Below are 26,897 nucleotides of genomic sequence, written 5' to 3'. Positions count from 1 at the left end.
CAAAGCTTTGCAAAAAGATTTATTTACGTACGTGGCTTTTAGTGAAAACATTTTAAAAGAAACATTTACTGGGGGTGACAATTGGCATCATCCTAATTTACAAATGTTTGTACTTTCCCCAACATTGTAAATGTACACTCAGCTTCAGATTTGTTTTTACTGGTGAGGCGTTATGTCGCCCTCTAGAGCTCATCATTGATTCTGGTACAGTTCATAGTGATCTAATGCAATTATGGGTGCACCCCACTATAGTAGTGAGAAAACAGAGCCTGGGCTTCATTAATATTTTGTTGGCACTCAAAATAATCTATGTTACACAGAATTTAAAACCCAATAAAAGGACAAAAAAAATCAAAATTTTGTCCTGGGGGTTGTTGACATACAAGCCCTATAACAAAATGCTAATTTTTGCAAAGAGGACATTTTCTAAAGGATTTTGGTACTCTTTGTAGGACACAAAACACAATGTCTACAGATTTACATTAAACTTACACGGTTTGAAGATAATGATGGTAGAAAACTTTCCTTAGAATATTATTTGCTGATTTGAGTAATGAGTATTAAAAAAATAAAAAATAAATAAAAAAGTCACGAAAAATGAGACGAAAATTATTTTAGCAATGTACGTGCTAAAACCTTGGAGGAAGGAAACTGAGACAAAAATTATTTTTTGTGACATTGTTTTACCCATTTCTCAAAAATCTACAGCACCTCAGCAAGTCTACCATCATTATCTTCAAACCGTTTAAGTTTAATGTAAATCTGTGGATATTGTGTTTTGTGTCCTAAAAAAATACCTAGGACCCTTTAAAGCCATTGGACACTTTCGGTAAACAGTATTGTCCAAAGGCCCACACTTCTTGTATCACAACTAATACAAAATAACAAACCTGTGAAAATTTAGGCTCAATCGGTCATCAGAGTCGGGAGAAAATAAAGGGAAAACCCACCCTTGTTTCCGCACGTTTCGCCGTGTCATGGCATGTGTTTAAAATAGATCAGTTATTCTCGATATCAAGAATTGATTTTATGTTTTCTCAAAAAGTATTAGCATTTCATGGAATAATATTTCAAGGGAAGTCTTTCACCTTTACCTTCTGTAAACCCTGAAAGTTATTTGTAAATCTGTGAACTTTTAATTTTTGTTCTGTTCAGAAAGTGTCCAATGGCTTTAAAGGCAGTGGACACTATTGGTAATTACTCAAAATAATTGCTAGCATAAAACCTTACTTGGTAATGAGTTATGGGGAGCTGTTGATAGTATAAACATTGTGAGAAACGGCTCCCTCTGAAGTATCGTAGTTTTTGAAAAAGAAGTAGTTTTCCACGATTTTGATTTTGAGACCTCAAAATCTAATTTTGAGGTCTCGAAATCAAGCATCTGAAAGCACACAACTTCTTGTGACAAGGGTGTTTTTCTTTCATAGTTATCTCGCAACTTTGATGACCAATTGAGTTCAAATTTTGTTAAAAGACTGGCCTTTGACAATTACCAAAAGTGCCCAGAGTCTTTGAGACTTACTTGTCATGCGCTACACTCAAAGCCTAAAACTTAAAGTCTAAAGCAGCATACATTAAAAATAGTTGATTTAGTCAAAGCTGTTTCTTACCTTGGTATTCTGATTAAATAAGTTAACAATCGAATAAACTCTTCGTCTGTGATGAGCTCAAACTTGGGACAGTCTGGCATCGTAATAATCGGATAACCTTCATTGGTTTTTCCTCCTGAGAAAAAAAAAACAAATAATAAAATGAAGAAAACAAATTTTACCTACAAGGATTTTCAGTCTTTTTATAACAGAGTCCTCCATGAGTACAATCTTGGTTCAGCTTTGTTCTTTGTTATTGTAATAATAATAATAACCAATTTTTATAGATCGCTTTTCACACTTTAAGGTCATCTCAAAGCGCTTCCAACATTATTACCCCTGGTCACTGGGGTCATTCATTCTTTAAACCATCTCAGCTCCCTTGGGAGTTTACAGCCTGTGCAAGATTAGTTTATGCACTACTCAGCTGAATCAATCACAAGAACCATCTCTGCCCTCGCAGGTACCCATTATGCTTTAGTGGAGAGAAGCAAAGTGTCTCGCTCAGGGACACAGGTGTCACAACCGGGATTCAAACCCACACTCTGCTGAACAGAAGCCTTGCCTTGTTAAGAAGGGCAAGGCAGTTTTTATTGAGTAAACTGCACCTCCTAAAAGGGCATGGAGGCAATGACCAGGAACATTCCAGGCAGATAAATTTAAAAGGAGGATGGTTCTGGTACGAACTTTATTATCTTTGAGCATTCAGAATAAAATTGTTTTTGGCAAGTATCAATCCATTGCTTATAGTCTTTGTATACATTGTACGCAACCAGATGTTGGGCGTTGATGGATAAACAACCAATACACAATACATGGCAAAGTAATAATTATAATTTTTATTTGAGTAAATTCCTACAATCATAAATCTTAACTTCTAAACGGTCATTTTGTGATGACCAACTCAACATGTAGTTTTGCATCCAAAACATTTACAGTCCAAGTATGGAAATTGTATTCGATTTACATAAAAGTCATGGCTCATTTGTATGCATGAAATGTACATTCCGTTCACATTCTGTCATCATCAACCTGTTGTTTGTTCAGAAATTTTTTGCGGTCTGTGGTGTGTTTTTACATGTAGTCATAGTATGACTATATTAGACTACCATATGACTACCATAGAATATTGTATTAGCTCTATTTGGAGTGAGGGGGGGGGGCTATAATCGATTGTCCACCCAAAGTGAACCATTTTATATTTGTTTTTCTATACCTTATGCTTCTCTCTAGTTCAACCTTTTGAGCTTGGAAGTTATTCTAGCACAAACAGATGCAGATTGCGCTGCATCACTTTGTAAACCTTCAACTGGTTTTCATAATTCAAACAGCTCTGCATACCCATCTAAAATATTAAAGCTGTGTTCCCATTGGCTTTTTCTTCAACGGCCACGCGGAAAGTAACTGTGACTGACTGCGGTTGGTATACATGTACAGCGCAGAGGCGTTACTTTTTCACTTTTTAGCGGCCCTGTTAAGTTTACAATGGCTGTGCGGAAGTCTCTCCAACAGATGTTGCTTTCAAACGCAACCTTAAAACTTTTTTATTCTAGTGTATTTTTGTTTTTGTGGGGGGAATTGCGCTATAGAAGAGCTGGTATTAGTATTATTATTCCACGACCTCTTTTAGCCTGTTAGTTTTACACCACGAATGGGTAAGTTGACTGGGAGGTCAGTTTACCATGCTTGGATTTAGTTTTGTCATTCTACAGGAAAGTCGCGGTACTCTAATAAATAAACAAATAAAAAACTGTAAAAACCCAAATGGGAACAAGGGTTAAAGGCAGTGGACACTATTGGTAATTACTCAAAATAATTATTAGCATGAAACCTCATTTGGTTACGAGTAATGGGGAGAGGTTGATGGTATAAAACATTGTGAGAAACGGCTCCCTCTGAAGTAACATAGTTTTCGAGAAAGAAGTAATTTTCCACGAACTTGATTTCGAGACCTCAAGTTTAGAACTTGAGGTCTTGAAATCAAGCATCTGAAAGCACACAACTTCGTGTGACAAGGGTGTTTTTTTCTTTCATAGTTATCTCGCAACTCCAGCGACCAATCAAGCTCAAATTTATTACAGGTTGGTTATTTTATGCATATGTTGAGATACACCAAGTGAGAAGACTGGTCTTTGACAATTACCAATAGTGTCCACAGTCTTCAAAACGCCAGTTTCAGGTGTGAAAAAAACAAGCTACATAATAACTGTGTATCGCTCTATCTTACTACATGGTACCTAACATTACATGGTAGCATGCAACAAGAAATTGTGAAAAGAATGGAATGTTCTATATACCTGAGAGGAACGCAACCCCCAGCTGCAGCTCCTTGGCCACATCGTGGATCAAGATTTCATCTCCATCTGTTGCCATGGTAGCAGCATCATCTACAGGAGAGAGCGAATAATAAAACATTTCTTCAAGATGCTGAGATTTGAACTTTCCAACAATGAAGACATTTGCGATATATTTATTTCCAAAGGAATAGTAGGTGGCCTGATGTTTCGACCCAAGTAGAGTCTTTCTCCAGGGCTAAAGATTTATTTCCTTCAGAACGCAGATGAACAGCTCAACATGAACGTGTATACAGATGAAGTTCATTCCAGTGTTTATTTTTCACTAACTCGGAATGGTGCATGGTTTAAATATGTCTTTGTCGTTCAAAGTACCATCAGTGGCTAACAAAAGACCGAGAAGAAATCATTAACAGCAATCAACAAATGTTACAATCCAGGCAAAGTTTTTGACAAAGGCATTTGCACAAAAACTCAACACATTTCTTTTGACTCTGTTATGAACATTTCCTGGAATGCAGTTATAATTCGAGTCCAAGGGGGTCCTGTCACAGGGAAAACAAATCCATCAACATCTGGTCAAGCTGACTGGAGAAATGTAAAAATTATTTGAGTTACGACAACGCGGGCACACAGAAGCAACAAATGAGTTATGTGGCGAGGTTATTTATTCAACATGACTAGATTATTGTGGTTAATAATGAAACAGGTAATTTCACAAACAAACATTTCAAATAGCGGGTGCGACAAACACAAGCTTAGCCCTGACTGATACGTCAGTGTGGGTTAGTCTTTCCTGTCAGGTAGCAAACTTTATTGAGGATAGGTTACTGGTGTCAACCACTGGTATACATGTACATCCTTGGCACAGTTTTCATTTGTATTTTTTCCCAGAGGTCGATGATGAGGTAACTGCAAGGCCTAACAAATAAACATTGTTACTGCCTGTAGCATTCTTGGGGGAAAAAGAGGTCCAAATGAATGAATTTCTTTTTGGTTCTAAGACTTTTTTTGTTAATATACAAAGAAACAAAAGTTGACTTTATTACTTTTTTGCTACCCATACCAAGAAATTAGTGAAATTAATGACTTTTTTTTTACCCAAACAAAGGTATGTGAATAAGCCTTATTTTTTACCGCGTGAGGGCGCTCTCAACAGTAGTTTTGTCACTTTCGGGGGTCTACGTGATTCGTCCTGCACAGTTTTAATAGGCGTTCTGTCACTTTTGTTGCGCTGTAGTTTTAAGTTTCTTTAGAGGTGGATTATAAGGGCTCCTTTAAAAGTCTTGTTGTCCTTGATGGATTAAATGTCTGTGGTGGTAATGTGTTCCAGTCTTTAATAAATGTTTTGGGTATGAAAGAATATACCCCGGAAGTGATTGAGACCGCCCTCACGCGGTCCAAAATATGGTGCATTGTATGACTTTTTTGTTTACACACACTAAGAAATCATTGTAAATGTATGTTTTGCAACATTTTATACACATGTACAAAGAAATTAAGTGAATTGCAAGACTTTTGTACACTCTATGAAATAAAATTGATTGTGTTTTATTACGCATTATAACAAGAAACATAGCAAAAATACGCAGAAGGGTGATACAGTAGTGATTCTCAAATTTTTATGCCACAAGATTTAATAAAATCTGTTTAGAATTGAATCCTTGAAATGTTTTAATTATATCGTAAACCATGCAGTCAGTCAGAAAACTTTTCAAACTATCAATGAAAGAATTCACATTTGACAAATTTCTTAACAGTTAGTTGGAGTCACAGGAAACAATAATAACAACTCGTTAGGCCCTACCGGAACAGGAAATACATTTTGACTACCAGATGGATAATCTATATAACAACCAAAGGTGAGATGCTTCAACTTCCTTTTGTGGGAATGGAAACCTAATCAAACTGTTTGTTGTTTTTAGTACTTGGGGATGGTTAGATGGGGGTGGATTGTAAGCAGACAGTAACAAACCACTGGGTGCAGTTCATCTTGGAGTGACATTGAGGGGGTGGAACCGCTGGCTAGGATACGCTCCTCTCAAATTTAAAGATTGACTTTCAGGGATTGATTTCATCCAGCAATTTTGCGTAGCAAAATATGTAGCAAAATATTTCACAAAGATATTGACAAAACAGGGAGACTGCCAATATAGGGCTAGATAGCTCAGTTGATCTGGAGGTCGTTGGTTCGAATCCCACTCTAGTCAATTCTTTATTCAACCCCAAAAATCATTTGAAAGTTTACCCAGTCAGTTTCCCTTGTGGTTTATATTGATAGCAAAAATATTTCGACAGAACAAATTTTGCACACTCAATGGTTACAATATTGAGTAGCAAATGATGGTTTTTGAGAAGCGACTGACATATTTTGCACAGCATTTTGCCCTGCTATACAAGGGAAATCATTCACTGGCATTTTGTTATTTAAGAGTCTAGTGGAAAATTTACTCTCTGGGATTGAAATATAGAGGGCCCACTTTATCACCCATTACCCCATATACTGTGGGTTCCAACCCAATACACCTCACGTACTCAAGGCACCTGATGCCACACCAAACAGGAATTCTGTGTCATCATTGGTACATTGTTATAGTAAATAGATTTGTGTGAGCATATTATATACAAGGACATTTGTACAATTGTGTAGTGCCATGTCTGTGTAATCTTACATCGGTAAACCTGTGTATAATCTCAGGATTCTAAGTGAAAACCTATCAATGACAGACACTATTTTTTGCTCTGTGATTCATGATGTGAGATACATGCAGTATTGCTGCAACTGGGGATGGGAAATTTCTCATTTTTTTCAAAAACTTTTCAGTTACATTCCATATTCTATTAAAAAAAATAAAAAATTCTTGATCTTTGCACCACTGAAGCACAACCAAGAGGAAACTTTTATTGAAGCAAACGCCATGAGCACGTTTAGTTGTAAACCTCTATAGAAGACTTCATTTTATAATAAAAAAGGCAGTCGACTCTAGGAATTCTGCTCACTGGCAGAACACTAATGTATGTACGTGTGTATTGTATTTCTACATACAGTGACTCACTGGCTGTAAACATATTTGATGGTAGTTTTAATGTGGTCTGGGTGACTAGGCTGCCATTTTATTACTGTTTTAATACTTTTGAAATGTGTATTAATGCATATTTTTGTCAATAATTGTGATGCGGTTTTGAGCGCATATAAACTATGGAAGTTTTAATGTGTATAATGCTTTTTAGACACGCAAAACCAAAATGCAATGTTGTTCACTTACACTCTGTAGGCCTATATAACTATGTGTATACAATGTGTGGAGGTAGAACCTGTATGATAATACATAATCATTTTGACGAGTGATTGAACAAAAGTTCACACACGGCCTACTGTACTTATATGTACGTGTATATAGGGTGTCTGAAATTTAGTACCATACATGTCTTTTAACTTCTTTTTAAAAAGAGTGTGTTTTTTTTAAAGAGTGACCTTGTACATTCTAGGTCATTTCCTGGCAGGCAGGATACACTACTGGGCCCAAATTCATGGCTCTGCTTACCGCCGAATTCTGTGCTTATGATCGCGATTCTCCGCTTACGTGCAAGCGCCGAATTTCTGCGCTAGCCTTGTAAGCGTAGAATGCCTAGTAACGTGAAGTACGCACGCGCAGAAGCCCAAATTCGCTGCTAACCCGTGAAATACGCTTGCCGTAAGCACAGAATTCCCTTGGGTGGATTTCACAAAGAGTTAGGACTAGTCTTATCTCGAGTTAGGACCAGTCACTTGTCCTAACTTAGGACTAGCCATGCAATTTGTATATCTCCTAGGACTAGTCCTAAGTTAGGACTAGTCCTAACTCTTTGTGAAAACGACCCCTGCTTCCGTAACCGCTGATTCTGTGCTTACGGTAAGCAGAGCCATGAAATTAGGTCCTGGTCATTTGGGATATTTTACATTTTGTGTCATAGTTTCCACAAATCTTCAAGAGATATAAAAATAACAGCTGAACAAGTTTTGAGACGAGCAACCTGATCTCCATATTATTATAAGTTATCACACAAGCGCGAGTGGAATACGACAAAATATAGCGCTTCTGCGTCCCACATCCAATGAGGCAAAATTTATCTTCCAGCCTCATTAAGTCAACGAGGTTAGATTAAAGTTTGGTTTTTGGTTTTTGCATGCGCAAAGTTAAGAATGTAATTTTTGCACTGACCGTATGTGGAGCGTGACGCATTGACACTCACAATACGCAGAGTGCAATACAAAAACTAGGAGTAGCTTATGGCTTATTTTCGAGCATCTGGTTGAAGGATTAGCGCGTACAAGAAGACAAAACATTTTGCATGTTCTTGTAGGTTGTGTACAAATCAAGCCTGCAGGAAGTCCAGGCACCATGGCTCTCAATTGCAAATAATTCATGTCATCGGTCACAACATTATGTAGTCTACTCTACAGATACATGATCCCTTTACATGTACATGTAATTCTTTAGTATCTGTATGTATAATTACGTCGGCAAAAAAATGTCTGAAGACACAGTCACACAAGCTTAAAGGCAGTGGACACTATTTGTAATTACTCAAAATAGTTATTAGCATAAAACCTATGTTGGTGACGAGTAACGGGGAGAGGTTGATAGTGTAAAACATTGTGAGAAACAGCTCCCTCTGAAGTGACGTAGTTTTCGAGACCTCAGATTTAGAACTTGAGGTCGTGAAATCAACCATCATAAACGCACACAACTTCGTGTGACAAGGGTGTTTTTTTTTCTGTCATTATTATCTCGCAAGTTCGATGACCAATCGAGCTCAAATTTTCACAAGTTTGTTATTTTATGCTTATGTTGAGATACACCAACTGTGAAGACTAGTCTTTGACTATTACCAATAGTGTCCACTGCCTTTAAACTAAAAGTAGTAAGTTAGTAAAATCCATATAAACCTATTATGACACAAAATGTGACAGTGATACCACAATGTGATGTAGCCTCATTCATAAACACATGATAGACACCTAATGTACACACTGTAGTTATGATTATAACACCCCTTGCAAGTATTCTGCCTGCTCATTGGTTTAGAGCGCGTCACATGACATGTCTTAGTTTTGCTAGACGACGGCCGTGTGATAGTGCGTCGGTTTGCCGTGCGCTAGTCCGAAGACTAGCACACGGCGTGCAGTACCCAGACGTCCGTTGCGTGTACGAGGATGATAAATCAATAGTCTGTAACCATTTTGGATTGCACGACACTACATGCAGCACAGTAAAAGTTTTTGCAATCTGTATTCGCGTCGTCCGTGGATTGTAGCATTCAGGTCTGTAACTTAATAATAATAGTACAGTATTTAGAAATGTTTGGGGTGTTATAAAACAAATATTGACTGCTTTGACTTGTGCAATGTTTAAAACTATGACTCCCTCGGTGATCCCCGTAGCGTTCTATTTTCCCTCGGCTTCACCTGGGGAAAATAGATCGCTCCCGGGGATCACCTCGGGAGTCATAGTTTTAACCATAGCACTCGAAGCAGTCAATATTTGTATAATACACATATCAAATAATTGTTATAACTACACAGCAAATAAATGTTTTTTGACTGGTTTTTTTTTTTTCAGTGTGTCCACAGTGGGCCATGTCACAGAGTTGAGCTTCCAATACAGTGATACTACATGCACATACTGGCACGCCTACAATTCCATCAATAACTTGAAATCTCACTTGTTTAGTTTAAGGTTTAAAGCACTGGACATCTTTGGTAATTGTCAAAGACCAGTATTCTCACGTGGTGTATTCCAACATATGTATGCATGAAATAACAAACTTGTGATAATTTGGACTCAATTGGTCATCGAAGTTGCAAGAGAACAATTTAAAAAAAAATTGTTGTGCAAGCTTGTGTGCCTTCAGATGCCTGCAAAGTCCTTTAATACATACTTGTTCTAAAAAACTACATTACTTCAGAGGAAGCCTTTTCTCACAATATTTTATCCTATCAAGAGCTTTACATCATTCGTTAACAAGTAAGTTTTTTATGCTAACACCTAGCTTGGGTGTTTACTAAAAGTGTCCAGTGCCTTTAAAATGAAATATAACAATGCCTAGTGCATGGTGAGTCATGCTTTTGTTTTTGAAATACAAGTGTAATCTGACGCTAGTGATGTTTGCATATTATGTATTAATAGAACAGCAAGAGGAAAAGCTGACAAAGCATTGTGCAGCATCCTCTCCATATTATTCTGTTCTGTGTGTACAGCATTTATAGTAAGTATCAAGATGATATCAACTGATTGGCTGAGACGTTGCTTGCCTGGGGAATAACTTAAATTTCTATGAATAATTCATAAGCTAGGAGAGGCTAAGTAAAGGATTTGGTTGACAACTGAATAGAATGGATTAACCCTCCTACTGTCTGACCATTCAACATCATCCACTGTGGTGTTGAATGATGATGTAGATTATTTGTTCCAGCCTGCAATAAATATATCCACACACAGGCATGTGAATAACTATCCATGAAAATAAGAGGAAAAGAGAAAACAAGGCAAGAACAAAAAAGATGATATTCTTATACTTTTGTACACAGAGAGTGAAGAGAGGAAACTCTTACATGCCTGCACACAGTACAGTTCACAGTCATCCATCCTACTGTCTGACCATTCAATATCATTCAGTGTGGTTTTGAATAATGATTAACTTTGCCAGCCTGCATCAATTGATGAAAGCAATACTGTACACAATCAACCCTCCTACTGTGCGACCATTTAATATCACCCACTGTGGCTTTGGATGATAGATACTGTACAATAAGCTACATAATGTATCTATGCCAGCCTTCAATACATGATACTTGAATGATTTTGTTTTAAAATGCACACTAACCTGTAATCTTGTGGTAATTTCACAGTCTATGCAGTATACAATGTACATACAGTCACCCTCCTCCTATGAGAGACAGGACATGTATAGTACGTACACAGTAACAAGGTACTGTAAATTATGTAGTTTCTGCACCCAGTTGTGCCGCGATACACTACGCCTGGAGTTGAATGGTTTCAAATGGTTGGTCAATGTGGTGGAAATGTGACCGAGAGCAATGAGTTAAATTGTACACCCGTTCTGAATGAACGAAGCCTTTAAAATAACGAATTTAACATTACACACCATACATGTACATGTGCATGTGTACACGGTACCTTTACAAATTGCTAATGCCAATGGCAACCTATCAAACTATAGCCTATTTCTTTTATCAACCAAAATTACCAGCAACTAATCCTTTTCGTGGAATTTTTGGCATAAACATCGTGATCAAATATTCTTGGGAGTCATTCTTCTGAAAAAAAAATGAAAAAAAAAAATAAAATGGAGGAAACTGTTTTTACAACATACCTGTACAACACCCACAGAGTATGTGAATCATCCGCCCTTATACTCCGCAAAAAATTGATCAATAAAACTCAGAACCTTTGGTAAAGAGCGTCAGTTTCCGCACCTTGTCAAAACAATCACAGCTTGGCCGTCCATTCAAACAGGTTTTGCATACCATTTTGTTAGAATGAAAACAGAATGTTCAGTGATTGTTTGCGCAAAAAAGGCAACAGCTGGCGTAGCGAAGGGGTGACCCAGAAAACAAAACTTTCATTTGTCGTTGCAAAAATAAAACAGCTGCTTTTTATAAATATTGTACTGCAAAGTTGAGAATACTAATGATATATACATCAGAGCTGCCAACATTTGCAACATTAGGGAAAACTGGCTAGAGACTTTACCTTACACTGTGTGACATCTGGTGAAAAAAATTGGTGACAGTCTACCAATATATTTGTTCATGGGAGGCAATTCAGAAGCTATACAACCAGTTACGTAACTGCCATATAAACGGGAATCACAACCAAAGCTGCTCAAAATTTACCAGTGGCCTGGGGTCGATTTCACAAAGAGTTAGGACTCGTCTTATCTCGAGTTATGACGAGTAACTCGTCCTAACTTAGGATTAATCTTAAGGTCTGCATGCTACAGTGCAGGATTGGGACTCGTCCTAAGTCCTAAGATTAGTCTTAAGTTAGGAAGAGTTTTGTGAAATCGATGGCAGGTCTGATGCTTTACAGAGGTATGAAGGTGGTTGCCTTCGTACCCCCTGCTCATTGCCCTGCAGTCGATTTCACGAAACGCTAGGATTAATCCTATCTCGAGTTAGGACGAGTAACCTGTCTTAACTTAGGATGGGTTCAATGCGTCCTACGTATTTGGATACGGAACTGAACCAGTCCTTAGTCCCAAGATTAATCCTAAGTTAGACAGAGTTTGGTGAAATTGATGGCTGGTGCCATTGAAATGCTCCAATAGGAAATGTACATGATGTGTATTCCTCACAGAGTCCCCTTCTTGGAGAAAATGCCTTAATGCCCTTGCCCTTTCAAAAATGAAGCATACAGGCCTGTGTGATGGTTTATTAGGAAAGTCAATGTAACACATCATCCACTCGAGACGATCGTCTAGCTGCGATACATAAATTAGACATGCACAACAAACAAGACTAATAAGGTTAGAGGAAATGCAACATGCCACATCACTTCCAATAGAAACTTTCATTCATAAATACATGTACCTCAGACAGTTTCGCTATTCCTTTTTTGTTTCCTTTTTTTTTTCCGGATACGTTTAGATGCATAATAACTATGCGCACTAATGCATATATCCGAAAACTATCTCAGTCATAAAAAATGCAACACACCCAGGAAGTCAACAAAACGGATAAGTTTTACAGAGTTTTTTTAAGAAAAAAGGCTGTTATAAATGGGAATAAAAGAATAGTGACTCGTTCTTAAACTGCCAATTAAAACCTTGCAGGGTCGTGGCTGTGCGATAAAGGCCCTCGCTTTCGGCTCGGGCTTTATTCGCACCGCCCTGACCCTGCCGGTTTTAAACGGCAGTTTAAGAACTCGTCGCACCCTTTTATTCCTTTATTAATTCAACTACAAAGCCATCAAGCTCTAATAAACTTTTCTCTCACTACAGAAGGGAAAACGATAGGTGCCGATAATTCTTACTTTTGCTAGCCTGGCAGAGCTCGATCTCACAAACACCGCGATTCATCTATGAATGGTCAATACTGCCGTAGTCATTAGTATTCATAATTGGTTTTAATCTTCTTTTGATTGTGGTAATTTTATTCGTAATTTAAATTGTTCACTTTTAAAGTAATTTTATTGCCTCTATCTTTATTAATTTTAATGTGTGTTATACTGCATACCATGGGTGTAGTTTTATAGTGTACATGTACTTTCTTGTACTTTTTATTCATATTTTATTGTTTAGTACATTTGAACACAATTATGTTGGAATGTGCGCTATATAAATGAATAAATGATTATTATCATGACTATTATTATTCCGATAATACACTTTGCTTACAACTGCCATCATAATTTAAGATCAACCTTAGTATAATATAGAAAAGTTTGCGGTAACACCATGTAATAACAATCTCTCAATGAGTTGGGGTGGTTCTGAAAAGAACCGTTGGATTAACTCGACGTTTCGATCAGTATGCTCTGATCGTCTTCTGGAGAATACAGAGCATACTGATCGAAACGTCGAGTTAATCAAACGGTTCTTTTCAGAACCACCCCAACTCATTTAGAGATTGTTTTTACATGGTGTTACCGCAAACTTTTCTATATCTTACTTCCACCATGCAAAGTTTCAAATCCTACTAACCTTAGTATAGCTCTCTGTGAAAAAAAAGCCTGGATAAAACTTGAACTCAACGAAGTTTGATCTTAAAAGCGATGTCAAAATCACCACAATGGTTTGTACTCTGAACAATTTAAATTGCTGTCATACCTTAAGATCATTCTTAGCTCTCTGTGAAATAAAGCCCAATTTCACAAACCACTCTGATTCAGTTTGACCTTGTGACGTGCATATTGTGACCCACTCTTTATTTTTATTTTACTTTTTAAGATTTATACTTGCATGGTAAACCTTTAGAACACTTTTTTGTTGCCAAAAAAGCTATGAATACAACAATTTTGTGATCATACTTAAGTCAATTTGTATCCTTTTGCGCGAAATGGTAGTTTAAAACATCAGTGTACTTGTAACTCTTTTTTAACAAAAAAAATGATATACTGGCTAATTTCAAATTGGAGTAACTCAGCAACGCGACACACGCCAAAGCTTAGACGTATATGTACAGTATACCAAATAACAGCTGCTGGTGTGTTATTTCCAGCCATGCATCTAACTTAAATTTTTTAATTGTCAACATCTGACTCATTTTCATAGAGCGGGTCACATATCGTCAGCAATTTCACGAAGGGCCAAAAAGTCCTCTACAGCCAAATTTGTCTGTTTCGAGAAAACCGCATTTTAAGTTCAGCTAATTTTGAAACTACTAGTTGGTAGACTATTCAAAATTTAATCTTGGAATGTTTTACATGTCAGGGAAGAAGAGATCCAAGAAGAGATCTGTTTCAACTTTGTCCCTAACGTGTTTAATTAATGAGTAATTATTTAATTAACAAAATGTTTTCTTCGTGAAAACGTTACAAAACACGGTCTGCGTGCAGAGCGTCGTGTATAAACTTTTTGGCTGTTCGTGAAAACGCAAAAGCCGGAGCACCCACTTTTGGCACCGTGCCAAGGGATAATTCCACGCGGTAGAGCAATACACTTTTATGCACTTCGTGAAAACGCAATTCCGGGTGGTGCTTATTTTTTGTCCTTTTAAGTTTTTGGCTCTTCATGAAAACGCAAAAGCCGGCGCGTTCATGATTGGCACTGCGCCAGCTGTACAATCAACGTGGTAAGGTATACAGAAAAAATTACAAAAAAGTTTTTGGCTCTTTGTGAAAACATAATTCCAGGTTCTTGAGGTTTTTGTCATTTGTCAAATTAGCGTAATTAAGAAACTAGACAATTTTGAGACCTATGACTTCGTAAATAGTTAGATCCCGATCACAATAGTCAAATCCACCAAAAAAAATCAAAATCCGTTTTTTATCGTTTTTTTAAGGTTTTTGGCCCTTCGTGAAATTGTTGGCGATTTAGGTCCACATGCGGCTCAAAAATGGTGCAACATGCAAGGATTCTCACACATAAATCATTCATACCTGCACAAATTTTCTGACATGAAATTGGTGTTGATGCTCTTCATGAGTGGCCATTAGCCATCCTGCCTAGGGCAGGCAAGCCTGGAATTTCAACTTTTAAAGGGCAAGGCCAAGACTAGGGGCAATGGAAGCCATGGCCTTCAAGGCATGCATGTAATTACAGGCCTGTGAAGAGAACTTTAAAAGTTTAGTTAAGTTAAGGGGAGTTAAGTTATATGTAAGTAAAGTTAACTTACATGTACATGTAGGTTAAGTTACGTTTAAGTTAAGGGAAGGGAAAGTAAAGGGAAAGTAAGTTATAGGAAGATAAGTTAAGTTAAGTTAAGTTAAGTTAAGTTAAGTTAAGTTAAGCTACAGTTAACCACTCAAAACAGGACAGCTGAGTGGTTTTGAAAGGCTTTAGTAAAGTCTAACACTAAAAAAAACTGGACAGCTGTGTGGTTTGAAGGGTTTAGTAACTAACTTAAAAAAATCACTCTAACACACAAAACAGGACAGCTGTGTGGTTTGAAGGGTTTAGTAACTAACTAAAAAACCACTAACACCCAAAACAGGACAGCTGTGTGGTTTAAAGGGCTTAGTAACTATATATAACTAAAAAAATCACTCTCTGACACAAAACAAAAACAGGACAGCTGTGTAGTTTTGAAGGGTTTAGTAACGAACTAAAAAAAATCACTCTAACACACAAAACAGGACAGCTGTGTGGTTTGAAGGGTTTAGTAACTAACTAAGATAATCACTCCAATACACAAAACAGGACAGCTGTGTGGTTTGAAGGGTTTAGTAACTAACTAAAAAAATCACTCTAACATTCAAAACAGGACAGCTGTGTGGTTTTGAAGGGTTTAGTAACTAACTTAAAAAATCACCCCAACACTCAAAACAGGGCTGCTGTGTGGTTTGGAAAGGCTTAGTACATTGTAACTACATTGTAACACACAAAACAGGACAGCTGTGTGGTTTTGAAGGGTTTAGTAACTAGCTGAGAAAGTAGGTTAGTTGTCAGGCAAGGGATGCAAGTCAAACTCTGCAAAGAACACAATACCTACATGGTTGGGGTAATTGGTGGTAGGACCTCAGGAGCTCATTGGGGCTGACGAGGGTGTAACTGAGAAGTTGCTGTCCCGTTTCTACGCCCCACGCGATCAGAGCTGCCATCCTATAGAGACGGGGGCGACATGGGGTTCACGCACTTCTGAGGGAGTTACAGCCAAGGGGGCAATGGACAGACAGTAAAAAATTTGGCAAATTGTAAGACATTAAAGTTTTAAGACCTGTTGAATTTAAATAAACTGTTTGCAAAAATACAGAGTTTAAACAGCATCGCATCAAAGAAAAATGTTTTTGCATGCCCACCTAAAACATACAATAACTTTCATTAACAACACAAGTTCCCAAAATCCTATCAAAATCCTACAGTGTGTTTTGGTAGATTCTGGTGGACTGAGGAATGCACTTAAGTACTAAACTGTGCTTTAAATGGGGTCAGGAATAACACTTCAATCAGAGTCCAACGATTGGGGTGCTAAACATTCATAGCGGTGTTAGATTTTGCTAGAGTGAGGAGGGGTTATGGTAAACCACTCCAAGGAGCTACGTCTTAAAGCTTTTTCTGTTTGTCTATTCAACAACAAATAAACCCTAAGGGGTCGAAAAGATGGAAGTAGGCCTATAACATCAGGGCTTGATTCTTAAACAAAAACAAGTTTTTTAAGTTGAACATTATTTGTTTCCGGTTTTCGTTGTTGTTGGGTTTTTTTTGGGGGGGTGGCTTTTCTACTATTTGAGGAGTGTGATCGGACAAACGAGAACATTCCGTACAAAATGGAGGGCATCTCATTTTAGTCTAGAGATAAATAAAACCAAGATGTCCAGGGTGGTACAGTAATGGGTTCACAGGGTGTCTACATCACTATGCATAGGAGACTAGACTTAAGTTCACATCTTCAAGAAAGTGCAAAGGCAAAGGAAGAACAATGATAAAATCCTGAAACCTCCAAGTCACAGTCTCCTTTTGGTTTAGAGATTAAAACCTCCTGAATGCCAGGGTGGTCAAGTAATGAATTTATAGAGTCACTACATCACATGCACATGTACATACGGTATGTGTACATCACTACTACAAATGGGAGATCAGTTGCTTTGACACAAGTTTTAACTTGTGTTAAAACATCTTCAAGAATCGCAAGTGGAATAAAAAATGAAGACCTACGAATGACAACATCCTGAAACTGATACAATGTTGATTTGGTCTAGCGATATCTAAAACCTTGTGAATGTCCAGGGTGTTTCAGTTATGGATTCACCGACTCTCTACATCCCTACAAATGGGCATTGATGGGAGGTGAGGAGGATAAGACACAAGTTCGCATATTCAAGTAAGTTCAAAGGCAAAGGAAAATGCAGGTACAGGTATGAAGAAAATCAGGAGAAAATTCTGCAGGCATGCAATCTGTAAATTTGTATAGTATTTTTCAATTTTGAATGGTAAAACTGAGAATAAAAAAAAAGAGTAAATCAGCTGATCCGAGGAAAAGTTGCATGCCTGATTCTGACAAATCACTGGCCTTTTATTAAATCAGTTTATATTTTGTTGATGAAAAATACTGTGTTTCATTGAAGAAAATAACAGACTCACAAGGGATCTACATGTATCTCTCAAACCCAGTCATAACCTCAAGGTATTAAATACAAAAGATTACTGCATTAGACCTGAAAAACTAGTCGCAGACAGTGTTCATGTATTGTGTAATTATTTATCAACCATACGTGAAACAACAAACATGTAAACGTTCGGGCTTAACCATTATGAGTCAGCAGAAAATAATGAAAACCATGAACAATTATCGGCAAGTAAACACAAAATCCATAATTTTGATTTTAACAACCGAAATCAACAGATTTTTTGTTAAGGTTTTCAGCTACAGAATGACTTCATTTCAGAGGGAAATATTTCACAGAAAAATAGGTTCTAGTATGAACTTCATAATACTTTGAGCTTTCATACTAAAATTTAACCACGATGTTTGTTATCCTAAGTACAGTACCAATGCTGTGTGATACCTTTAAAGGCTCTGGACAACCTTTAGTAATGGGAGACTTTTGGACGGTCCCTTTCCACAGTTCTGCGCAGGCTCAGACCTACAAGGGCAATACTGAGCATGTGCGCGCACGCACAAAGGTGCAAAAAAGGACCATTATGTCTGCTGCCACCAGCGTCTCAAAACTCTCCCATTGTCAAAGACCAGTATTCTCACTTGTCTGTAAAAAATATTGAACACAATACTGGTCATTGAAGTTGCAAGAGAATAATGACGGAAAAAACACCCTTGTTGCACACACTTGTGTGCTTTCAGATGTCTAAACAGGCTTCAGACCTAAAGTCTTTTTATTATTTGAGTGAGCAAATTACCTCTTTCTCAAAAACTATGTTACTTCAGAGAAATCCATTTCTCACAATGTTTTATTACTATCATTAGCTCTCCATTGCCAGTTACCAAGTAAGTTTGTATGATAAACAATTGTTTTGAAAAATTACCAATAGTCTACATGTACATGTACAGTGCCTTTAAAGGCAGTGGACACTATTGGTAATTGTCAAAGACTAGCCTTCACAGTTAGTGTATCTCAACATATGCATAAAACAACAAACCTGTGGAAATTTGAACTAAATCGGTCATCGAACTTGGGAGACAATAATGAAAGAAAAAACACCCTTGTCACACGAAGTTGTATGCGTTTAAATGGTTGATTTCGCGACCTCAAGTTCTAAATCTGAGGTCTCGAAATCAACTTCGTGGAAGATTACTTCTTTCTCGAAAACTATGGCACTTCAGAGGGAGCCGCTTTTCACAATGTTTTATACTATCAACCTCTCCCCATTACTCGTCACCAAGAAATGTTTTATGCTAATAATTATTTTGAGTAATTACCAATAGTGTCCACCGCCTTTAACAATAACAGCCACTACACGCAGTCTAACTCCTACGGGAAACAATTGGCAAGCCTGTGGCATTCAACAATGTTTGATTACTCAGTGTCCCTCTTGATTCAACGGGCAAATTATTCCTGGAACTCTCCAGACGTAGCAGTCACCGTCACAGATCAACGAAACCAGCATATGTTTAATCCATTAAGAGCCTCATATGGAATTATGTGAAAACTACGTATGTCATTACTGTGTTGTCCTGGAATTCAATCTAATGTACAGTCCGTTATTTTTGTTTTGATGTTTATTGACGTAGTTGTTTACAATATTGTTTTGGGAAACATTCAAGTACAATCAACCATCGGATGTTTTGGTTGATGAGTCACAAACTGGTAACAATTAATTATTCAAGGGAAATTACTGTACAGAGGCTTTAGTAAACTCCTCCTCAGGATGTAATATTGTGATACACTGTGTACAAGGTAGCGTACATAATATATAAATAACAAATCATCATACCTTTGACATCTATTATATCGTTGCGGTACCCGCTGCCAAAACATAGGATTCAAACTGCCTCTAGCTGCCGGGCAACCTCGGTAGTCTAGTTGGTAAGACACTGCTCTAGAATTGCAAGGGTCATGGGTTCGAATCCCACCCGAGTAACATGCCTGTGATATTTTTTCACAGGACTCGGGAAAGTACTGAGTATACGGTGCTAACACACATCGGTGTATGGGTAAAAACCAAAATTAATAACCTTTGATCTTGCTATTCTTATTAATTGACCATTGTTAGTTGCACCATGATGCAACTTGCTCTCTAATCCTACCCTTTTATGTCTCCCTGCATTGTTGTCGAACAATACATTTACCACTTTTATGGTCTAGTAACCCATCCTTTCATACTAAACATCCTTTGTTCTCGCCACTTCACTCCTATTGGTTCATAGCCACCAATATTGTCTCTGAAATAGAAACTTTGATTGGCTGTTATTTTCCCGCTTCTTTCTGGATCCTTTCTTTAATCCCTTTCCCCCTCTCCTTTTCTATAAATGGATATGTATTTGTTTGTACTTGTTTTATGCCTCTGAAGAAGGTCCGGTTTGGATCGAAAGCTAAGGCCATCAACCCTATTCATTAAATAACAAATTCTTATATGAGTAGGGTAGATGGCCTTAGCTTTCGATCCAAACCGGACCTTCTTCAGAGGCATAAAACAAGTACATGTACATCCATTTATAGAAAAAGAGAGGGGAAAGGGATTAAAGGGAAGGATCCAGAAAGAAACGGGAAAATACAGCCAATCAAAGTTTCTCTTTCAGAAACAATAGTGGCTTTGAACCAATAGGAATAAAGTGGTGAAGACAAAGGATGTTTCGTATGAAAGGATGGATTACTAAACAAATTCTTATATAGTGTATTTCACAATAAACCGTCTCAATGCGCTTTACATTAGTCCCTCTAATCTTTCCTCAGCTCCCTATAGGGAGTATACAGCCCCGAGCTGCCGTGGCGCTCTGAAGGCTTTTTCATTCACAATATAAACCTCCACCCTCGCAGGTACCCATTTATACCCCTGGGTGAAGAGAAGCAATTATAATAAAGTATCTAGCTCAAGGACACAAGTGTCACGACCGCGATTCATGACTCTGGTGACTTAGCATCAGAACTTGAATTCGATGCTCTTAACCACTCAGCTGCGTCACTCTACATTTAGTTTATCTCTCCCTCTTTTGTTTTGCCTCCCTCTTTTTCTTACTAGCAGCTTAGGCACTTTACACCGTTGTTATCCCTGTACATCGTTCCTTATAACTTTCTCAACAGCTTCAGGAGCATAGGACACCCTGCCACACATTCTTTTCCCCCATCCTTTCTGCCCAACACTCATCTGACAATCACCAGGGTTATCCCCATGCACAAGCTCACGCATCGGGCCGTTATGCGCCGTTTGCGTGCCGATTAGCAAACGTTTTTATTTGTATTTATAATTTTAAAAAAAACAACGAGTATGAACACAAAAAAAACATATAGAATGCTCCAGATTGAACAGTAGGGGTTTTAAAACCAATATAAACACACAGAAGAAAACATTCGGAAGACCTTATTTTAATTCAGCATGCTTCGGCCAAACTTCCAGCGGTCCAGAATGCCCCGCAATTTAGAAAAAATCTGGGGAGAATCCTGATGACAATTCAGCTCCAATACTTTCACCAGACAGTAATCGCACATGAACAAATATGCAGATCTAATACAGTCAATTGATAATACCAATAACTGTCTGAATCGCTCAAGGGCAGAAAATAGAGATGCAGGCAGAGGGGATGGGGGGATCAATGGGGACGATGAGAAACTACTGATGTGGCGTGACAGCTGGCGCCAACGTTTTCCTCCTGGTCTAGTTATTACTTTACTCATAAAGGAAATCATGTGAAGAAGATAAAGGTAGTAGGTTGACATGGTCAAGGTGATGCTGAACATGGGGTAAGGGTATAGGTGGGTAAGCATGCTTTACAGAGAAAGTACACCTTACAAATGATGTGTTATTATTTCTATGCAGGGAAATAGATGGGTTAGACCGGGTTGATGGGGAAGGTTGGGATGATGAAGGTGCAGGATACATGTAAGAGGGGTTGAAGGGATGAGGTACAACAGGGTGAGCATAATGTAGGAAACCTGATAGGAAGGCGATTGACTGGGTTGATCAGGGAAAGTTGGGGCGATAAAGGGGCAGGATTAGAGCCTGGGTTGGGATGGGTACAATTGGGTAAGCATAATTCAGGGAAATTGATGGGTAGGGGATTGACTGGGTTGATTAGGGAGAGTTGGGGCGATAAAGGGGCAGGATTAGAGCCTGGGTTGGGATGGGTACAATTGGGTAAGCATAATTCAGGGAAATTGATGGGTAGGGGATTGACTGGGTTGATTAGGGAGAGTTGGGGTGATAAAGGGGCAGGATTAGAGCCTGGGTTGGGATGGGTACAATTGGGTGAGAATAATTCAGGGAAATTGATGGGTAGGGGATTGACTGGGTTGATCAGGGAGAGTTGGGGTGATAAAGGGGCAGGATTAGAGCCTGGGTTGGGATGGGTACAATTGGGTGAGAATAATTCAGGGAAATTGATGGGTAGGGGATTGACTGGGTTGATCAGGGAGAGTTGGGGCGATAAAGGGGCAGGATTAGAGCCTGGGTTGGGATGGGTACAATTGGGTGAGAATAATTCAGGGAAATTGATGGGTAGGGGATTGACTGGGTTGAAAGCATGATGGGTTTTACTTTGTCAATCAGGTTTGATGAGAAGGAAAGCTTGTGTTTGGATTTTACAGTGAGAGGGGAGGATAACTGCTGAGAGTAATAATGACCTTTATCACGGTGTAGCCATCTTGATTTTACTCCATTCCAACTCATTGTAACCAAACTGAGGCTGGACGAAATAATAGTCTGGTGCCATGTTTGCGCAATGAATGCTAGCAATCATTTCTGTTATGGAAACAGGGAACATGACCAAGATGGTGACAGCGTGATAACGGTCTATTGACATTGGAGAACGATTATTACGGGAAGGAGAGCGGGAGTGACAGAGGACACATTTGATCCACAGAGATTACAACAATCAGTCATTTATAAGCAGGCGTTTCAATTGACATCAACTACAGCGTGCAGTATGAGTCATCTTAATATCATTTATCAATGTCAACTCTCGTTACTACAGAATCTTTCCCAATTGGTGAGTGCATTTTTAATTCCAATAAAATATACACTTTATAATACATAGTAAAGGTGCAGGTAGGTTTATTTCCTATCTCCCTGAGGTAGTAATTAATCAGCAGGACAGCTGCTTTCAGAACTAAATAGTCTCCAAAATGTAAACGTATCTATCCTAACCGAACTCCGAACTCTACTCTGCGGCAGTAGAATAAATAGCAAGTCAAGTTTTCAAAAACAAATCTACACAGCAAAGTAGGTATGATGTTGATACATGTATCTCACCATTCAATATGCCTCAAAACACCAGCCATAAGCAACACACATGATATGGTAAAATGTTGGCTTAGAAAAAACTTATGCACTTAAGAGCTTAACGGAATTGGACCTAGGCAATGAGACGTCAATGAATTAACCCCTTTGGAGGCGATTATTTTCTGTGTTTCATCATCACCATACGCCCAGACATGGGGTTTTTATAGGAGAGATTTTTTAAACAACTTTTTTGTTGTTGAAACAAACACAGTATAAAACAACAATTTTGTATTGCTTTTCAAATACAATGTAGATGTTAACATTGAAAACATTTGAAGATGTTATTTCAGGTCATGACTTTTACTTTGACCTTTTTTCGGTTGAGTGAGAGTAGGTCAAGTCTTGCAGCCATTCTCAGCCGCTATGGGCAACAGCTGTTTCTGGTCGCTATGGTTTCTGAACTGAAGGGTTAATAGACCGTATTGAATATGACGTCACGCGGCTCAAATATCTGATTTACAATATGTGCGTGCGTGTGCGTGTGTGCGTGCATGTGCAGTAGAAATCACACCGGGAGTGCTGCGGGCTTCGATGATGTACACATTGGCACGCATACCGTTTGCTGTACAAGATGGCGATTTTTCCTAGCAAAAAGGGGTTATTCAATACTGTCTATTAATATCACTCTATGTTCAATCACCCTGACCATGGCGGGATGGGTGACGGTCATAGATCTCATTTGATAAACAGAATACAATAAGACATGAAGGCTATTCCCTTAACCACAAGGAAACATTAAGATAAACTTATCAGATTATTCCTGGCCTGTCCTTTTTACGTGAAGGACACAGAGGCCATTGCCTCTGTTGCCCTGCTCTTGAACCTGATGCCCCTTCAAAAGCTTCTCATAAACTTGTTCTGCGATTTTCTAATGGAAGTGCTCTTTGCAAAATGACCGGACCTTGCCCTCTCAAACATGTAATTCCAGGCTTGGCATTCCATTGGAACTTGTCCTATGAAAATGGCATTTCCCTTTCAAAAATGACAATCCAGACCTAAACAAAATCCCTAAACTTGTTTACCGTTTTCTTGACAACAATGAGATCCACTATTGCTTTCCATTAATGTTATCAGAAACTCTTGTTCAACATCAACAAATCATCAACAAGTTTGAAGAGCAACCTTTGCCCTCAAATAATTGGTCAGTCCTGCTGTTCATTTGTTTTTCACTTTTTACATTGTGTATTAATGTACTTTAAATTGCTTTCCATTGTTCTAGGGTGGATTTCACAAAGAGTTAAGGCTAGTCTTATCTCGAGTTAGGACGAGTTACTTACATATACTTAATTACTTACTTACATATAAAGTAATGTTTCTTAAATTGTGTATTCCAATTTGGGAATGATTATTCTTCGTAGGTGTGGACATAACCAAAATGAAATTTTCACAGATTGGTTTGATGGTATATTACAACTGTAGGATTGAAACCAACAGTGGCTTTCATTTACCAAAATTATACAATCCCTTTACATACTCAACGAATAAATTCTACACAGACTTCCAAACAATTGCTACAAAAAACACCCTAGCGAACATGCCACAGGATGACTTCAAGCAGACTGCTGTGTGAGCACAAACACACACACCCTTCTTCAGTGACTTCATTAGACTTTCATGACAACATTTTGCTTCCCGTTCTCCAGATGGGAGAGGCTTCAAACACAATGACAGAAAAGAAACAACCAACAATTATCACTCATAGATGAACGAGAAAAAATAGTTGAAACCCCACCTACCCTGGCGAGGTATCGGTGGGTAGCTCTCAGCAGCCAGAAACCATCTCATCCATGTGTGGACATGTGTAACCATCCTGTCATCTGAAGGTAATGCAACCTCCACACCGTACTGTCGTCCTTCTCCAAGAGACACATTTTATTATCATGAGAGGATTTGCTCTCTGCTGGAGCAAGTGCACTACGTCATCCAAAGGTGGGGGGGGGGGCTAGTATTAAAGGAGCAATCGTATCGTCTTTATTAGAGATGGTGAGTCATGATTGACGATATCAACCATGATTTTCAGAACTAATGCAAGATTGGGTTTAAAGGATTTGGGTACTTTTTGTAACACAAAGTCCACAGATTTACGTTAAACTTACATCGTTTGAAGTTAATGATAGTAGAAAGCGCACATGTACCTTAAAATATTAGTTGCTGAGGTGCTGTAGTTTTTTAGAAATGAGTAAAACAATGTCATACAAACACGTTTTTACATGCTAAAATAAATTTCATGACATTGTTTTACTCATTTCTCAAAAACTATAGCACCTCGGCAAGTAATATTTTTAGGGAAGCTTTCTACTACCAATATATTCAAACTGTGTAATTTTAATGTAAATCTGTGAACATTGTGTTTTTTTGTCTTACAAACATGACCCTTTAAGCTGCTTTCGAGATGTGCATCTTGTAAAGGAAAGTGGTGGGATGTCGGGATGTGCATTCCAGATTTTCCAACTGGTTTAAGGCAGACATTGTTTTAACATCTAGGCCAACTTTTGATTTGAGCAGTTATACATCCATGTACTACCTTTGTATACATTGAAGATGAGGATCATAGGATGAAACTTTGGAGTGTGAAGGCATTTAATTAACAGGAAGGTCGTTGTCATATGGAAAGGTTTGCGGTCACACCATGTAATGAATGATCTCTCAATGAGTTGGGGTGGTTCTGAAAAGAATCGTTGGTTTGAACTTGACGTTTCCTTCAGTATGCTCCGATCGTCTTCTGGAGGAAGGTCTATGTCATTGGAACCATTTAAAGGGACTATCAGTCCTTATCTAAATAATGCTATGTACCAACCTGTATTACAACTTTTAATGCATTGTGAACACTGCATTATGTTTCACAAGCATGATTACACTGAGGTTGCTCCTGTAAGTGCAAAATGAGGAAGTTGAAAGAGGCATTAAAGGGGCATTCAGTCTCTCTTTCTTATTTGTTTCAATTGTCAAAATCAAGATCAGTAGGCCTATGCATATAAAGTTGTGTTACACCTACATGATATGAATGGAATATTTAGAATCAGACTGCTGCTTTAAGGAGGTTCTAGGGCATTAATAACACAGCTGGATTAAGACTGATCTTCAAATAGATATCTATGTAATGACTGCACACATCTTTAATAGGGAAAAGACAGCATGTAACATCTATTTATTTAAAGATGATGATTTCAACAAACACAGTAGCTCAGAAAGCACTGTATAGTCAGTACTGACAAACAAGGGTTATTTTTCTTTCATTATGTTCTTGCAACGTCAATGACCAATTGTGCCAAAATTTTCACAAATTTGTTAATTTATGCATACACATGTCGGGATACACCAAGTGAGAAGACTCGTCTTGACCGTTGAAAGTTCCCCCTTTCTGGAGAAATGGATTTCCAGACGAGATGCATGAACAGAAATACTTTGCAGCTTGCAACAATGTTTTTTAGTTAGGGAAAAAACTTTGGTTGTGACATGGATGACATGTGACATGGATGACAAACGGAATGAACGAGGTTGATCTTGTTTTCCTTTCATCTACGCGTACAGACATAGTATAACATCAGGCTTGGAATTTCATCTTTGAGAGGGCAAGGCCATTTTCATTTTGCAAAGGGCATTTCCACTGAAAAATCTTAGAGTCTATGGGGGGGGGGCAACTGTTGAAGGGCACCAATACCAAGACCAGGGGCAACAGAGGCCACAGCCTACAAGGCCTCTGTGAAGCAATACGCTACATGTACATGTAGTCCAAGCTAAATGTAGTTCCAAGCTTGACAGAGTACATGTCATCCTCAAAAAAGACAATGTCTATTGCCAAAATATCCCACGAATTATTAATCAAAATATCAGTTTTAATCATTTCTTAACGACAACCACGGTCAAGGACAGGGCATTATAAAGTCATACACGCGTGGTGACCTAACAGCCAGTCTAAGACAGTCTCGTTGCTGAGTGAGATTGCCTTGAAATTCCG

The 26,897-nt window shown here is 38.2% G+C and overlaps 1 protein-coding gene across 7 annotated transcripts in view; it reads right to left on the bottom strand.

Annotated features, from left to right (window-relative positions):
* Window positions 1–24,779, bottom strand: part of LOC117298332 (guanine nucleotide exchange factor DBS-like) — a 95,210-nt gene extending 70,431 nt beyond the window's left edge. For 3 of the 7 annotated variants that reach the window (XM_033781522.1, XM_033781519.1, XM_033781520.1), the window contains exons 1-3: window positions 16,041–16,178; window positions 3,887–3,976; window positions 1,611–1,725 (exon numbers count right to left, since the gene is read on the bottom strand). In XM_033781522.1, the coding sequence (XP_033637413.1) occupies window positions 1,611–1,725; window positions 3,887–3,976; window positions 16,041–16,149 (314 nt within the window). In that variant the 5' untranslated portion in view covers window positions 16,150–16,178. Of the gene's footprint in view, window positions 1–1,610; window positions 1,726–3,886; window positions 3,977–16,040; window positions 16,181–24,675 lie in introns of those variants that run through there. The other 4 variants (XM_033781517.1, XM_033781518.1, XM_033781521.1 and 1 more) reach the window with 3 other exon arrangements.
* Between the last annotated feature and the right edge of the window lie 2,118 nt (window positions 24,780–26,897).

Source organism: Asterias rubens, chromosome 13, assembly GCF_902459465.1.
Source record: "Asterias rubens chromosome 13, eAstRub1.3, whole genome shotgun sequence".
Lineage (NCBI taxonomy): Eukaryota > Metazoa > Echinodermata > Asteroidea > Forcipulatida > Asteriidae > Asterias > Asterias rubens.
The sequence above is the reverse complement of the archived record's forward strand: the minus strand, read 5'-3'. Positions and strand labels throughout refer to the sequence as shown.